Source organism: Neoarius graeffei, chromosome 21 (genome assembly GCF_027579695.1).
Source record: "Neoarius graeffei isolate fNeoGra1 chromosome 21, fNeoGra1.pri, whole genome shotgun sequence".
Classification (NCBI taxonomy): domain Eukaryota; kingdom Metazoa; phylum Chordata; class Actinopteri; order Siluriformes; family Ariidae; genus Neoarius; species Neoarius graeffei.
The window spans coordinates 17,371,250-17,385,072 of record NC_083589.1 but is presented as its reverse complement, the minus strand read 5'-3'; the positions used below and the strand labels follow the sequence as shown (position 1 = coordinate 17,385,072).

At 40.1% G+C, this 13,823-nt stretch overlaps 1 protein-coding gene across 1 annotated transcript in view; it reads left to right on the top strand.

The window, feature by feature from the left end:
* The window catches only part of ptprz1b (protein tyrosine phosphatase receptor type Z1b), an 89,944-nt gene that overhangs the window by 58,913 nt on the left and 17,208 nt on the right, over positions 1–13,823 (top strand). Inside the window, exons 19-21 of the mRNA XM_060903508.1 lie at positions 1,845–1,979; positions 2,111–2,274; positions 8,541–8,676. Of these exons, the coding sequence (XP_060759491.1) occupies positions 1,845–1,979; positions 2,111–2,274; positions 8,541–8,676 (435 nt within the window). The remainder of the gene's footprint in view (positions 1–1,844; positions 1,980–2,110; positions 2,275–8,540; positions 8,677–13,823) is intronic.

Below are 13,823 nucleotides of genomic sequence, written 5' to 3'. Positions count from 1 at the left end.
AAAGATATAAACTTAAAAAAGGGGGTATATTTACACACACAAGCTAAAGCTATTATAAGAAAAGACAGTGGCAATCCAGAAAGTATAAATATGGCAAATGTGGCAGTGTGAACAGAATTAACGGTATAAATTTAAGTGTGACGAATGACAATATAAACAGAATGAACAGTGTAAACGGGAACAGCATTCTGACAGTATAGTAGGGCAATATAGCACAATATAAACAGAATTATCAGTATAAATATAAATATAAATAAATAAATATGGCAGTATGAGAAAAACCCAACCCAAAAATGCAGAGGAGCTGAAGACTGCTGTGAAAGTAACCTGAGCTTCAATAATACCTCAGCAGTGCCACAGGCTGATCGACTCCATGCCATGCCGCATTAATAATGCCACAGTAATTCATGCTAAAGGAGCCCCAGCAAAGTACTGAGTCTATAACTGATGAGCCATAATCATTAAAACTATTTTTTTAAAAAGGACTTGAAATATTTCACTTTATATGAAATGAATATAGACCCCTTCACATGTTTGTAAACAAAGCGACCGTTGCCAGGATGCGCGCGCAGCCTGGACTCAGAAACAATGGCGCTGCCCATAGACCGGCATTATGAGCTGTCAGATTATGCAAAACAATTGTCGTTACAAGATCGAGAATGCTACATAAATAAGTTAACTCTAACAAGTGGACATCGCCTACCGGATCCGTATTTAATTAAAGAGTGGACGGACGATGTTAGTAAGTTTTCCTCTGATACCTGAAGGCAGTCATACTATTTACAAAAAATGTCAAACTCAAAAAAAAAAAAAACCTATCTACAAAAGTAGCCTGCCATCAACATTCTGGTTACAGCGAGACTACAACTTGATTAACAATGGGACATTCATATTCATTTTGTTTTAATCAAATTATGCCAGTGATGTGATGGCAATGTGGCTTTAGCTACAACAGCAAATACCAACACTAAACAGCAATTTGCAGGAGGTAATGGCATGAAAGGAATGATAGTGTAAAGAGTGCAGCTAAGAGAAATCAGAGCTGCGTAAAAAGCGAGAGGCAGAGACCAGAAATGAAACTGAACGGGGCGGGAGCTAGGTTAGAGAAGTCAACGTAAGTTGGCATTTAGAGTGAGGGCACACAATTTTACCTTTCCATCCTTGCTTTAAAATTGTGATTTTCGGCATACACAAATAATGATGGCACAAAATCTGGACTGCTTGAGTCAAGCGAGACCTCTCCTACAAACAAAATTGCATGCAAAGCTAAGTTAACATGCTAACAATATTCATTACATTGTGTAACTATGACCCAGCTAATCAGACAAATGTTACCAAAGTATTTTGCTACATCAATAAACGAAGACTAGAAAGAATAAAAAAGAAAGATTTAATAAATAGCCTGATCTTACCTGTGATGAAGTGGGCGCTGCAAACCCGCGCATAGTGCTTTCATCCCAGTCTACACGTTTGATGGCTTGTAGCCATAGACGTTGGCGATTTTTTTGGAATGGGTGAGATCCTGCTGGAATTCTGTACATTTTAACCCCATCACTGCTACGATTCTGACACCCGACAACACAACAACTAGGCATTTCTTCCAAATATTTCTTCTCGTCTCTACCGTCGCTGAGTCTTTTTTGGGTCCAGGCTGCGCGCGCAATTTCCTCTTACGTATGAATGACGTTTAATGCGAAGGGGTCTATACAATATGAAAGTTTACATTTTTGAATTAAATTACAAAAAATAAAAACTTTTACACAGTATCCTAATTGTGTGAGATGCACGAGTACATATACAATCATATAGTGTGGACAAAACTATCACATAACTCTTGCCCACAGAGAAAATGTGACCAGTACTGGCCAAAGGAAAGCCAAGAAGAATATGGGAGTTTTCTTGTCACACTGAAAAGTACCATAACGCTGGCTTACTATACCAAGAGGACCTTCACTCTGAGAAACATCAACAACAAAAAGGTTCTCCATCAACATGGGTCAACAGTCTGAATGAGATTTATACAGCATGATGACAAACCTGTCAGAAGTTTGGAACTGAATTTTTTTTTTTAAAGAAAGGACATGGGTTCATATTGGTGTTCATGTCATAGGGCTCTCTGAAGAGTCGCGGTCAAGAGAGAACCATTGATCAGTACCATTATACTCAGTGGCCAGACATGGGCGTTCCTGAGTACACACTTCCAGTGCTCAAATTTGTACAGAAGTCATCTGAGAGACAAAGTGCTGACTCGGGCCCTGTTGTGGTACACTGCAGGTAAATCGCTGGAGGGAGGCTGAACTGAGATGTGCGTGTGTGTCTCTCTCTCGCTCTCTCATGTACATATACATTATATATATATATATATATATATATATATATATATATATATATATATATATATATATATATACATACACAGTGGTGCTTGAAAGTTTGTGAACCCTTTAGAATTTTCTATATTTCTGCATAAATATGACCTTTTTCACTCAAGTCCTAAAAGTAGATAAAGAGAATCCAGTTAAACAAATGAGACAAAAATATTGTACTTGGTCATTTATTTATTGAGAAAAATGATCCAATATTACATATCTGTGAGTGGCAAAAGTATGTGAACCTCTAGGATTAGCAGTTAATTTGAAGGTGAAATTAGAGTCAAATGTTTTCAATCAATATGATGAAAATCACATGTGAGTGGGTACCCTGTTTTATTTAAAGAATAGGGATCTATCAAAGTCTGATCTTTACAACACATGTTTGTGGAAGTGTATCATGGCATGAACAAAGGAGATTTCTGAGGACCTCAGAAAAAGTGTTGTTGATGTTCATCAGGCTGGAAAAGGTTACAAAACCATCTCTAAAGAGTTTGGGCTCCACCAATCCACAGTCAGACAGACTGTGTACAAATGGAGGAAATTCAAGACCATTGTTACCCTCCCCAGGAGTGATCAACCAACAAAGATCACTCCAAGAGAAAGGCATGTAATAGTCAGTGAGATCACAAAGGACCCCAGGGTAACTTCTAAGCAACTGAAGGCCTCTCTCACATTAGCTAATGTTCATGAGTCCACCATCAGGAGAACACTGAACAACAATGGTGTGCATGGCAGGGTTGCAAGGAGAAAGCAGCGGCTCTCCAAAAATAACATTGCTGCTCATCTGCAGTTTGCTAAAGATCATGTGGACAAGCCAGAAGGCTACTGGAAAAATGTTTTGTGGATGGATGGGACCAAAATAGAACTTTTTGGTTTAAATGAGAAGTGTTATGTTTGGAGAAAGGAAAACACTGCATTCCAGCAGAAGAACCTTATCTCATTTGTGAAACATGGTGGTGGTAGTATCATGGTTTGGGCCTGTTTTGCTGCATCTGGGCCAGAATGGCTTGCCATCATTGATGGAACAATGAATTCTGAATTATACCAGTGAATTCTAAAGGAAAATGTCAGGACATCTGTCCATGAACTGAATCTCAAGAGAAGGTGGCTCATGCAGCAAGACAATGACCCTAAGCACACAAGTCGTTCTACCAAAGAATGGTTGAAGAAGAATAAAGTTAATGTTTTAGAATGGCCAAGTTAAAGTCCTGACCTGAATACAATTGAAATGTTGTGGAAGCACCTGAAGCGAGCAGTTCATGTGAGGAAACCCACCAACATCCCAGAGTTGAAGCTGTTCTGTATGAAGGAACGGGCTAAAATTCCTCCAAGCCGATGTGCAGGACTGATAAACAGTTGCTGGAAACATTTAGTTGCAGTTTTTGCTGCACAAGGGGGTCACACCAGATACTGAAAGCAAAGGTTCACATACTTTTGCCACTCACATATATGTAATATTGGATCATTTTCCTCAATAAATAAATGACCAAGTATAATATTTTTGTCTCATTTGTTTAACTGGGTTCTCTTTATCTACTTTTAGGACTTGTGTGAAAATCTGATGATGTTTTAGAATGATGTTTGTAAAAACAGTCTGCATGCCTAGGTGCTTGATTTTATACACCTGTGGCCATGCAAGTGATTGGAACACCTGATTCTGATAATTTGGATGGGTGAGCAAATACTTTTGGCAATATAGTGTATATATACACAACCCCGATTTCAAAAAAGTTGGGACAAAGTACAAATTGTAAATAAAAATGGAATGCAATGATGTGGAAGTTTCAAAATTCCATATTTTATTCATAATAGAACATGACATAGCAAATGTTTAAACTGAGAAAATGTATCATTTAAAGAGAAAAATTAGGTGATTTTAAATTTCATGACAACAACGCATCTCAAAAAAGTTGGGACAAGGTCATGTTTACCACTGTGAGACATCCCCTTTTCTCTTTACAACAGTCTGTAAACGTCCGGTGACTGAGGAGACAAGTTGCTCAAGTTTAGGGATAGGAATGTTAACCCATTCTTGTCTAATGTAGGATTCTAGTTGCTCAACTGTCTTAGGTCTTTTTTGTTGTATCTTCCGTTTTATGATGCGCCAAATGTTTTCTATGGGTGAAAGCTCTGGACTGCAGGCTGGCCAGTTCAGTACCCGGACTCTTCTTCTGCGCAGCCATGATGCTGTAATTGATGCAGTATGTGGTTTGGCATTGTCATGTTGGAAAATTCAAGGTCTTCCCTGAAAGAGACGTCGTCTGGATGGGAGCATATGTTGCTCTAGAACCTGGATATACCTTTCAGCATTGATGGTGTCTTTCCAGATTTGTAAGCTGCCCATGCCACATGCACTAATGCAACCCCATACCATCAGAGATGCAGGCTTCTGAACTGAGCGCTGATAACAACTTGGGTTGTCCTTCTCCTCTTTAGTCCAAATGACACGGCGTCCCTGATTTCCATAAAGAACTTCAAATTTTGATTCGTCTGACCACAGAACAGTTTTCCACTTTGCCACAGTCCATTTTAAATGAGCCTTGGCCCAGAGAAGACGTCTGCGCTTCTGGATCATGTTTAGATACGGCTTCTTCTTTGAGCTATAGAATTTTAGCTGGCAACGGCAGATGGCATGGTGAATTGTGTTCACAGATAATGTTCTCTGGAAATATTCCTGAGCCCATTTTGTGATTTCCAATACAGAAGCATGCTTGTATGTGATGCAGTGCCGTCTAAGGGCCCGAAGATCACGGGCACCCAGTATGGTTTTCAGGCCTTGACCCTTACGCACAGAGATTCTTCCAGATTCTCTGAATCTTTTGATGATATTATGCACTGTAGATGATGATATGTTCAAACTCTTTGCAATTTTACACTGTCGAACTCCTTTCTGATATTGCTCCACTATTTGTCGGCGCAGAATTAGGGGGATTGGTGATCCTCTTCCCATCTTTACTTCTGAGAGCCGCTGCCACTCCAAGATGCTCTTTTTATACCCAGTCATGTTAATGACCTATTGCCAGTTGACCTAATGAGTTGCAATTTGGTCCTCCAGCTGTTCCTTTTTTGTACCTTTAACTTTTCCAGCCTCTTATTGCCCCTGTCCCAACTTTTTTGAGATGTGTTGCTGTCATGAAATTTCAAATGAGCCAATATTTGGCATGAAATTTCAAAATGTCTCACTTTCGACATTTGATATGTTGTCTATGTTCTATTGTAAATACAATATCAGTTTTTGAGATTTGTAAATTATTGCATTCCATTTGTATTTACAATTTGTACTTTGTCCCAACTTTTTAGGAATCAGGGTTGTATATATATATATATATCACACAGGCAGCATGGTGGTGTAGTGGTTAGCGCTGTCGCCTCACAGCAAGAAGGCCCGGGTTCAAGCCCTGTGGCCGGTGAGGGCCTTTCTTTGTGGAGTTTGCATGTTCTCCCCGTGTCCGCGTGGGTTTCCTCCGGGTGCTCTGGTTTCCCCCACAGTCCAAAGACATGCAAGTTAGGTTAACTGGTGACTCTAAATTGACCATAGGTGTGAGTGTGAATGGTTGTCTGTGTCTATGTGTCAGCCCTGTGATGACCTGACGACTTGTCCAGGGTGTACCCCGCCTTTCGCCCATAGTCAGCTGGGATAGGCTCCAGCTTGCCTGCCACCCTGTAGAACAGGATAAAGCGGTTAGAGATAATGAGATGAGATATATATCACACACACATCATCAGATTTTCACACAAGTCCTAAAAATAGATAAAGAGAACCCAGTTAAACAAATGAGACAAAAATATTATACTTGGTCATTTATTTAGTGAGGAAAATGATCCAGTATTACATATCTGTGAGTGGCAAAGGCATGTGAATCTTTGCTTTCAGTATCTGGTGTGACCCCCTTGTGCAGCAATAACTGCAACTAAACATTTCCGGTAACTGTTGATCAGTCCTGCACACCAGTTTGGAGGAATTTTAGCCCATTCCTCCAGACAGAACAGCTTCAACTCTGGGATGTTGGTGGGTTTCCTCATATAAACTGCTCGCTTCAGGTCCTTCCACAACATTTCGATTGTATTCAGGTCAGGACTTTGACTTGGCCATTCCAAAACATTGACTTGATTCTTCTTTAACCATTCTTTGGTAGAACGACTTGTGTGCTTAGGGTTGTTGTCTTGCTGCATGAGCCACCTTCTCTTGAGATTCAATTCATGGACAGATGTCCTGACATTTTCCTTTAGAATTCGCTGGCATAATTCAGAATTCATTGTTCCATCAATGATGGCAAGCTGTCCTGGCCCAGATGCAGCAAAACAGGCCCAAATCATGATATTACCACCACCATCGTGTTTCACCACCATGTTTCACATGTTTCTTATGCTGGAATGCAGTGTTTTCCTTTTTCCAAAAATAATGCTTCTCATTTAAACCAAAAAGTTCTATTTTGGTCTCATCCATCCACAAAACATTTTTCCAATAGCCTTGTCCATGTGATCTTTAGCAAACTGCAGATGAGCAGCAATATTCGGAGAGCAATGTTTGGAGAGCAGTGGCTTTCTCCTTGCAACCCTGCCATGCACACCATTCATGTTCAATGTTTTCTTGATGGTGGACTCATGAATATTAACATTAGCCAATGTGAGAGAGGCCTTCAGTTGCTTAGAAGTTACCCTGGGGTCCTTTGTGACCTCGTCGACTATGACATGCCTTGCTCTTGGAGTGATCTTTGTTGGTCGACCACTCCTGGGGAGGGTAACAATGGTCTTGAAGTTCCTCCATTTATACACAGTCTATCTGACTGTGGATTGGTGGAGTCCAAACTCTTTAGAGATGGTTTTGTAACCTTTTCCAGCTTGATGAGCATCAACAACGCTTTTTCTGAGGTCCTCAGAAATCTCCTTTGTTCATGCCATGAACAACTTCCACAAACATGTGTTATGAAGATCAGACTTTGATAGATCCCTGTTCTTTAAATAAAACAGTGTACCCGCTCACACATGATTGTCATCCCATTGATTGAAAACACCTGACTCTAATTTCACCTTCAAATTAACTGCTAATCCTAGAGGTTCACATACTTTTGCCACTCACAGATATGTAATATTGGATCATTTTCCTCAATAAATAAATGACCAAGTATAATATTTTTGTCTCATTTCTTTAACTGGGTTCTCTTTATCTACTTTTAAGATTTGTGTGAAAATCTGATGATGTTTTAGGTCATATTTATGGAGCAATATAGAAAATTCTAAAGGGTTCACAAACATTCAAGCACCATTGTGTGTGTGTATTTTATATATATATATATATATATATATATATATATATATATTAGTGCTGTCAAAAATGTCGCGTTATTATCGCGTTAACTTGACTCAATTTTAACGGCGATAATTTTTTTATCGTGAGATTCACGCTCTGTGACATGATGTAGGTTTTTCATAAGCTTTTGAAACTGCTAGGAACTTGGAACAGAACAGAGACTTTGCTTAGAAAAACGATAGCAGCTAGACTGTAATGTCACGCCCCGCACAGCCAGAGTCCTCTGCCCTCCCCCCAAAGAACCAGCGCGGGCAGCTCACGCTGCCACGCCTCGGGACGAAGAGCCATGGTGCTCGGCTTAGGTTTCGTTTTCCCATCGGCGGCTCCAGCCCGACTTTGCAGTGGCTGTGATAAGACGTGTTATATGGAGCCGTAGTAACTCGTCCCCTCACTTTTAATTACCCAAGCGCACGCCTTAACGTAAAGCGTGTGCACGGGTTATAACTCGTGCGCGCGCATTAATATCTCGTGCACACGCCTTATAAGTCGTTCCCACGCTTTATTTTTTTATTCACCATGTCCCCTCTACGGCTCTGTAGTGTTATGCTCTGCAGTAAAATAAAAACAAACAAACATTGGTACAACGCAAGCCCATTCACTTTTTTATGCTGATAAGAGAATCACAATGATTTTCATGTGACAAAAATGTGCGATTAAATTGCGATTAATCGCGAGTTAACTATGACAGTCGCGACATTAATCGCGATTAAATATTTTAATCGCTTGACAGCACTAATATATATATATATATATATATATATATATATATATATATATATAAAAACACAATATGTACTTTATAAATACGATTACAGTTTAAATGATGCTTGGTAAAGATGCTTTATGTATGTGTTTAGTGCTGGAGTGGGAAGAACAGGAACTTACATTGTGATAGACAGCATGCTGAAGCAGATAAAGGCTGAGGGGACAGTGAACATCATGGGTTTCCTGAAGCACATCCGCACCCAGAGGAACTATCTGGTGCAGACTGAGGTAATGACAACTCACATGCAGAATAGTAATTATGCTATTACAGGAGCAACACCTGAGAAATACATTTCCAAAGAATTGAAGACAATACAGTCTGAAAGTTTACCTCTCAAATTTTAATGGCCCATATAAATGATGGGAGAAATTACCCAAAGATTTTATGTGAATCACAGAAGGTATATTAATCATCCAGTGAATATGAATATACTGAATTATGGTGTGTTGGAAGCTTTTAAAGACACACAGAGATACAATCTGACATTAAGCCTCAAACACATCTGTAAACAAATTCACGTTTTTAACTGTGCTACTGTAGCTGTGTATGTTTATAATGCAACGCTACACGTTAGAAATCTGAGCAGCAAAATTCCAAGTATCAAACTATGATTTATAAGTTAAAATTAAGTTACTTCTCAGGAAATCTCATATCTGTTTCATCTGAAACAACAAGACTGACAATCCAAATGGTCATTAGCAGACAGTCGTCAGTTAAAGGTGCTGACTGCAAAGTCATCTGAAATTTTCAATTTTATTATTTTTTTTTATTGTGCATGGCATTTTCCTATGTCTTCAAAGAGCAATATCATGCAGATAAGATGTGATCATTTTGATGTGCCAAGGGTCGCTTTCCTCCATTTTGGAACCGTCAACAGTATGGCCCTACAGAAATAGCTGAACATGAGGAGCTTTAATGAGTATAACTATGGAACTGCGTCACACCAAGATGGCAACATGCGGAAAACATTGTGGCAATTTAAAAAAAATTATACTTTACCAGCAGCTCATGTTACATCCAAAAGCTGAAACATGCAGGCCTCACAGATCCATATAATTTACCCACAAATGTTTTACTTATTATGTCCACTGCACACGCTTGTGCGTGCTCGAGCTCGCTCGCTCTCTCTGTGCGCATTCACAGCCTCAGATGAGTTAAATGCAGAGGAGGAATTTTGCTGTGCTTGAGTGTATACGTGACAAAAATAAAGGCTTCTTCTTAATTTACCCTCAAACGTATTTATTCCACTTGAAAAGTTTACAGCAAACCAGCTACCAGATTTGAGATATTACAACATCCATCCATTATCTGTAACCACGTATCCTGTGCAGGGTCGCAGGCAAGCTGGAGCCTATTCCAGCTGACTATGAGGCAGAGTACACCCTGGACAAGTCACCAGATCATCGCAGGGCTGACAGAGGCAGACACTTCACATCTATAGTCAATTTAAAGCCACCAATTAGCCTAACCTGTATGTCTTCCGATTGTGGGGGAAACTGGAGCACTCAGAGGAAAGCCATGCAGACATGGGGAAAACATGCAAACTCCACACAGAAAGCTCCACTGGGCTCGAACCCAGGATCTTCTTGCTGTGAGGTGACAGTGCTAACCACTATGCTACCATGCCGCACTGATATTATGACATTCAGAAATATTTCGTATTTGGGACTTTTAAATACACTAGAGATGCTAAAGGCATATTAAAGTACAGATGCCTACCAATATTTCAAAACAGATTCTGTGTATGCCAGAATGTTATGGGAAATTCCCGATACTGAAAAAAGAGCCTTATTATGACAAAGGTAAGCTCAAACATGGACTTCTAATAGTAATAAACAAGCCAGAGCCTAGATCTAGCATATTTTATGGTGTTTAGCCGTGTCTACATTATCAGTACATAAACATGCTGCTAGTTTAGCCAAGCATTAGCTCTAAAAACATATATTGCGTCCAAAGTCCACATCCAAATATACATTTTAACATTGCACAGAGCTTCGACATGAACCAGATAAATGTTCTCTACACACACATGGCAATGCTTTGTTGGCATCCAGGCTTCCCGTTTAACTGCAGCTCGCCCTTTCTCTCGTCGGGAAGCAGTGAAAAATTAAACCCCCACGCTGTCACAGCCTAAAGGCAATAGGTGTAGACTAGGGTGGAGCTTAAATGACAGAAAATTTTCATTAATTTTATTTGGCCTTACCCCCTGAACATGTTCCATTTGTACTAAAAACCATATAGACAAAGTTTGTGCATTATATTTTAAATTTTAATGGTAGCTCAATCAGCTTACAAAAGTAACACATTTTATGCAAATCGTAAATTGTGTACAAAGCTCAAAAATATAATTTTTTTATACATTAAACTCACCGCAACAAAATAATATTTATAATAAGCTATATTCAGATAATTGCACACAGACATGTATTTAAAAGAAGTACCCATTCTACAGGCTTTTTTTAGCCTGTTGTTACTTCTTTTTTGATATATTTTATCAATAAAGTAAATAAAAAAATATTGTTCAACAAAATAGTTTATTTATACATTGACAATTATAACAATGTAGCATATTTACCGTGCACTAGTTCTGTATCCAGACTTCAGAGGTACTCAAAAAAAGTGTCTTCAATATGGATATAGGTAGCTCTAGGGCCAGGAGAGACTTTTTTCCTAAGCATATTTTCAGCTTATGTTGCCAGGCACTGTGGGATGGGATCAGCTAGATCGATTAGCACCATAATGTTAGTGATCAGTTTTTAAAATGATTAACACTATAACAATTGCACAGTGTACATTTCAATGTATACTAGCAGCTCACCGTTTTTTGTATATTGTATACTTTAATAAACTGATAATAATTAATGCTGCCCCAATCCATTCCAGTGTAGTATTATTAAGGGCCCTATATTGAATAATGCCTCTAATGACAGCAGTACTTAATTTTGGTGGACTTTGTGGCTTGGCTGCCAAACTTCATGCTGATTGAGCTACCAGTTAGATTTCTTTATTTTTGTTAATATTTTACCAAAATTTTATATATATAAAAAGAAAAAGAAAACCATATCCTGAGGCAAAGACAATCCCGTGCCGAATGAATATCCGAGCGGCATAATATGGATAATATACCATGGATGAGCTGATGAGAGACAGGTGTGCTGGCCACAGCGCAGGGAAGGCTCAGGGGAAAACCAGGGAATGGAGTAAAAGATCAAATCAGGACCTAGATGTTCCCAGCTGGCTCATGACACATGCCTGTTATTATGTCCAAAAGCTCTACAGGTCTCTGCCATTGTTCTTTTAGATGTAACTTTGACAAGTTTATCTGTAGATGTACTGAGTGGGGCTTACAATCACTTGTGTACACTTGTGCCAGTTATCATCAAACTTGTCCAGATAAACAAATCTGCAGTTACAATAAAGTCACGTGAAAGGGCTCTAGTCTATAACTCTATACTCGCTACTGTGAAATCGAGCCCATGTATTTTAACCCCTTAGGACATAAAGTTTACAATTGCACACATGAAGTTCCATAACAGTAAGTTCCATAGCATTTTTTCTTGTGTCCATAGGGGCTAAGGCTAAGATAGCTAAGTGCTAGCTAGAATGATTTAGTTATCTGTCCAGAAAAATTGTCATTTAACCTTGCTCTATCTTGCAGCTGCACTCACGAGGCAGGCTTTCCTTTTCTTTACCACTGGCGGAAGCGCGGAGTCTGCCATGTTTGCTCATGCTGACTTGTTTTGGTTAAAAGTAGGTCAAACATGTCCCATGGTGGTCATGTGATACTTCTGCTCACTTGCTTCGGCAATTTTCGGAATTGTAAAATACAGGATGCATTTTATCTCCGCAAAATAGTGAGACAGGGTACACAATTGCCGCTTTTCCACTACAAACGCGGCTGAGTTGGGCTGAGCCGTGCCGTGCTGAGTTGGGCTGAGTCGAGCTGAGCGGGGCTGTTGGAGTTGCATTTCGACTACAACCGTGCTGAACCGTGCTGGCTGGAAGTGGGTGGACACATTGAGTGGAGTTAGCGAAAGTGGGTGGACGTTACGTGATGTCGTTAAGCAGCGCAAACAGTGACATCAGTGATCTTTTAAGCGGTAGTCTCACGACCCGGATAGTAAACAATAAACATGGAGGACATGGAGTCGTTAGTGTTGCTGGTCTTGGTGCTGTGGCTTGTTGTCACCGACAACGCCAACAGATACTGGCAAGAGCGTATAGATGAGGCGAGGCGCATAAGGCTTCAGAAATTCTCGTAATTCGTAATTCTCCTTCTTCCGGGTTTACGGTGTTTACAGATCCCAGCGTGCTCGCGGGGCGTGTGTGGGCATGTGAGGACACTCCTCCTCACCAATCAGTGCACAGGGGAGTGTCTCCTCACGCCCCCAGCCTCACTCGGCACGGTTTGGCTCGCTTCAGCCCCACTCCAAAACGGTGCGAGTTTTAGGGGCTAAGCAGGGCTGAAGCGAGCTGAGTCGTGCTGTTTTTTGGTAGTCGAAACGCGAGCCGTGTCGGGCTGAAGTGAGCTGAAGCGAGCTGAAGTGAGCTGAAAAAGGGTAGTGGAAAAGGGCCAAATGTGTGCAGCATCACACATCTCAAAACTCCAACAGCTACAGTGGTGCTTGAAAGTTTGTGAACCCTTTAGAATTTTCCATATTTCTGCATAAATGTGACCTAAAACATCATCAGATTTTCACACAAGTCCTAGAAGAGAATCCAGTTAAACAAATGAGACAAAAATATTATACTTGGTCATTTATTTATTGAGGAAAATGATCCAACATTACATAATTGTGAGTGGTAAAAGTATGTGAACATCTAGGATTAGCAGTTAATTTGAAGGTGAAATTAGAGTCAGGCGTTTTCAATCAATGGGATGTAGGGCTGCTCGATATTGGAAAAAATCAATATCACGATTTTTTCAGTAAATATCGATATCGCGATTTTTAAAACGATATTTATACACCTTTTTTTAAAGCCCTGATCATCAACACCTGAGGCACCGGGCCACATTTTTATAGTACAGGCCTCATAGGCTACCTGTCAACCCTTCCCGTTGTACCCTGAAACGCCTTTTACTTAAACTATTTACTGTGCAAGCGCGTACTTTGCATAGGTCCTATCGCCTGCACAAGGCTCACGTTCTCCTCACTCAACATTTCCGATCACAGAGGATGGAGCCAGCGCTGGTATTACCAGTGATTATTGCGTAACGTCCACACTGGCTCGTAGCCAGCCAAGGATAAAATCTCTCTCTCACACACACACACACACTACAACGTAAGCTTGTGTGTTGTTAAGACACCAACATTAAAACACGCACACACACGGACTGGCCATTGGGAGTAGCGGGAGTTTGTGGGCCGGCGGA